Genomic DNA, 3,643 nt, shown 5'->3' with positions numbered 1-3,643 from the left:
CCTTTCCTGGCTGAACCCAGTACAGTGAGGTGGTTTCTTTTCCTTAAATTCCACCTGGCTGAAACAACTTGACCGAGAAGTGTGAGACACCGAGTGCGTGTAGTGCAAGCGTAAGGTTATCCTGAACTGACAGTTCTGCTTGTGCGTCTCGAGCGCACAGCCTTGCAGACCGAGTTTGCTCGACCGTTGTGTGACATGAGCCTTGGCCGTGCCGTCGCACGAGCCAGCCAGTCTGAGATCCGCACGAGCCAGCCAGTCTGAGATTCAGTGGGTTTTATTGAACTTGATTTAAAATCTGATTAGGTTTTTGACTCCACGTGAACTCAGTGTTACAGAAACCTGTGTATCTGCGTGCTTTAACGGGTGAATAAAAAGGCAAATCGCCTGAAGCCCAGTTTGGAATCGTGAGCCAACGTTGCACATCACGTGGCTTGCGGCAGCCCTCAGGGCTGAAGTTGGGCTCTCGGGAGATCGCTCAGACTGAGGCGTTCACGTGCGTTTCAGCCAGTCTGTGGCACTGCCGGCCAGTTCAGTTCCCTCTGCCTGCTGGGTTTCGGTAGGTAGGGAGTACAAAAACTGTCCATAGGGTCTGTCAACGCTTTCCTTTTGAATCTAAGTATATATAGAACTGCTGTATCGCAAGGAGGTTAATGCCAAATTGAATTTGTGGATGTCGTAGGTGGGCTGCTGTCTGTATAATGGAGCAGATACTTGGATGCTGCTGCTGTACACGCTGTACCTTCAGTTGCCGAGGGAATATAGAATGTTAATGCTTTTCATCTCTTCTCTATTAGGTATCGAACGAGCCTGGCAACCGCTACAACATCCAGCTGATTAACGCACTGGTGCTCTACGTAGGTACTCAAGCTATTGCGCACATTCACAACAAAGGCAGCACGCCCTCTATGAGCACCATTACCCACTCAGCTCACATGGACATCTTCCAGAATTTGGCGGTAGACCTGGACACTGAAGGTGAGCTGGAAACGCTCCTAGTTCATGGGATGTCAGATTTAAGAGCAGATTGTTTGGGCTGTGAGAAGTGCAGAAGGTTGTTTCACATAGCTGCTGGCAACTTCACAGTGAGTAATGCCCCGTTAGTGATTGAACTGTGAATACAGGGGCAGAATTAAAAGCAAACGTTCAGGGTCTTCCAAGGGAATGAGAAATAAGTTGAATGAAGAGGGATTAAATTCTTCCTGCCCCATCAGCTTGGGTTGATAAGGCATATATCTTCAGTTGCTTTCGTTTCTTGTACCTTCCTAAGGCAGGCTCACAAACCTTCACCTTAAGCCGTACTAGTTGCCACTTTATTCCTCTCTGTCCGTGCGTAAGGAAAACCGTACGTACTTGCTGTTCCCTCCTGCAGGCCGGTACCTCTTCTTGAACGCAATTGCCAATCAGCTGCGGTATCCCAACAGTCACACCCACTACTTCAGTTGCACCATGCTGTACCTGTTCGCCGAGGCCAACACAGAGGCTATCCAGGAGCAGATCACGAGGTGAGAGGGAAGGCAGTGAACTTGCCAGCATCCAGCTTTTCACTTCCACGTGCACTTCGGATCCTTGAGCTCTGACTGGCTTTACTTTTGGATTTCAGGGTTCTCTTGGAACGACTGATTGTAAATAGGCCTCATCCCTGGGGTCTTCTTATCACTTTCATCGAGCTGATAAAAAATCCAGCATTCAAGTTCTGGAACCACGAGTTTGTTCACTGCGCTCCAGAAATCGAGAAGTGAGCATAACTTAGATTTTTAGCGATTTTATGGATATCTGAAGCCGGGGCCGAGATGCACCTCGAGGCTTCTGGCGCTTCGTCGCGGAAGCGCCGTTGGCCGCCGTAAGCGCACCTAACGCTGCTTTGCTTCCGTGTGCAGGTTGTTCCAGTCAGTTGCACAGTGCTGCATGGGGCAGAAGCAGGCCCAGCAAGTCATGGAAGGGACTGGTGCCAGTTAGATGAGCTGCATCTCGTGCTGTAAGCGTGCCAGCCTGGAGCTCCCCGTCCCATCGACCGACAGAAGACTCCGTAAGGCTCCTCCTGACCTTCCCAGCCCCCTTGATCGGGTAGACGTGACAGACCCTGGGTGAAAGTCTTATGCGGGCACGTTCCAAAGTTTGAAACAAATTATTGACTTTTGGCCAAAATTCAGAAGATGCTGTGAATATCATTTTGAACTAGTGTAAATACAAGGAACAGAAACGTTTGTCTGGACTTTTGGGTTTGTGCAAATTTGTGTAAAAGGCAGGTGGGTAACTGGTGCCTGTCCGGCTTGTAATAAAGGGGCAGCTGCTGATGCCAAGCACTTGTCTGGGGCAGACCTCCTTGTCCTGACATTCCCAGACTCCCAAAGAATACTGAAAAGCCAGTTATAATATTATGTAACTTATTTTTCTTTATGTGGATGGGGGACCTTTAAATCACTAACTTGTTTTACAAAAGGAAACAAAAAAAAGGGTGGATGTGTTTGGAATATGGGAATACTCTGGAGTTAGGGGGAGGAGTGAGGAAGGGGCTACGGTTCAGTGTTGCTTTTCCCCCGCCCTTATCAAATGCTGACAGACAGCAGGTGGAGTGGCAGCCGGGGAATGCCTCCCTTCTGTTGGAGAAGACACCTCAGGCCCTTTGGGAGAGGGTCAGCTCTTTTTAGTAAAGAAACCAGAGACCAGGCCTATAGCTTCCTTTTTTTTTTTTGACACTTGTAAATTTTGGAAAGGGGGGAGGGGGTTAAATCTACACCTTTTCCCATCTCCCACCCTATGACCACACAGTATAAGTTTGTAAAAAAAACCTTAAAAAAAAAACCAAAAGGAAAAAAAAAAGATAAACAAAAAACCCAAAGGACCAATACAGCCCATTTTGTAAGGATTTTGAATGTTTTGTAAAGTATTGGTCCACGTGTTGTATTTTGTAGCCTTTCTAGTTCTTGGGCTTTAGTTCTCCCACTTCTTGTATGTATGCATCCTGTAGTTACACATTAAAGTCATGACATGCAGCACGTGCCCCTCTGCTTCTTCTCTCCAGTTCCCGCCTGCCCCGCCAGGTGCTCTCTTCCCAGGGCTCTTCCACCTACCCAAAATCCACAACCCTCCAGTGTTGTTTTGGGCTTGTTTCCTAGCGTGAGGTCAGAGGGGAGAACTGCTCTGAGTGCAAGAGGGAAGGTGGCAGTGGTGGTGGAGGCAGGCCTGGCAGCCAGCAGGTGCGAGGAAGCAGAACTTGCTTTGATGAGTAGTTAAAGGTAGTTGACTGCTCCTGCGTGGCTGGAGAGGGCAGGATTTCCTGCTTGGCTTTAAGGGATTGTGTGCTTTAGCTGCATGGAGCAAACCCTGGCTCCGGGGGGCACTGAGCTGACTGCAGCTGGAAGGGGCCTGTTTGTAGGCAGTGCTTTTCAGTCGCCTCCGTGGTGTCTCTCCCCACAGTTCCCCGGCACTTCTTCGGCAGGTCAGCACTTGTGCTGAAACCGAGCCTTTGGAAGCTGGAATTGCTTTGGTTCTGGTGTTGTAACTCCAGCTCCCTCTCCCTCCTGTACTGGGTTAGGATACGGAGAATTGCCAGCAGCCGGCTTTTCTCCGTCTGGGCCAGATGCCGTGGGGTTTCCTCCTGCCGTTCGGCCAGCCCTGTGCAGAGCTCACTGACCTGTCCCAG

General features: G+C 49.6%; 1 protein-coding gene across 1 annotated transcript; it reads left to right on the top strand.

Annotated features, from left to right (window-relative positions):
• Positions 1 to 794: 794 nt before the first annotated feature.
• CNOT1 (CCR4-NOT transcription complex, subunit 1) lies at positions 795 to 2,713 on the top strand (the record flags this gene model as incomplete). Its single annotated transcript, XM_010147720.1, has 4 exons — positions 795 to 975; positions 1,370 to 1,502; positions 1,601 to 1,735; positions 1,878 to 2,713. Coding segments are annotated over 4 exons (528 nt in total), but the record flags the coding sequence as incomplete, so codon positions are not given.
• Positions 2,714 to 3,643: the final 930 nt, after the last annotated feature.

This window comes from Eurypyga helias, unplaced genomic scaffold (assembly GCF_000690775.1).
Source record: "Eurypyga helias isolate BGI_N326 unplaced genomic scaffold, ASM69077v1 scaffold18502, whole genome shotgun sequence".
Taxonomy (NCBI): domain Eukaryota; kingdom Metazoa; phylum Chordata; class Aves; order Eurypygiformes; family Eurypygidae; genus Eurypyga; species Eurypyga helias.
Note: the sequence above shows the minus strand (reverse complement) of the source record. Positions and strands in the feature narration are given on the sequence as shown.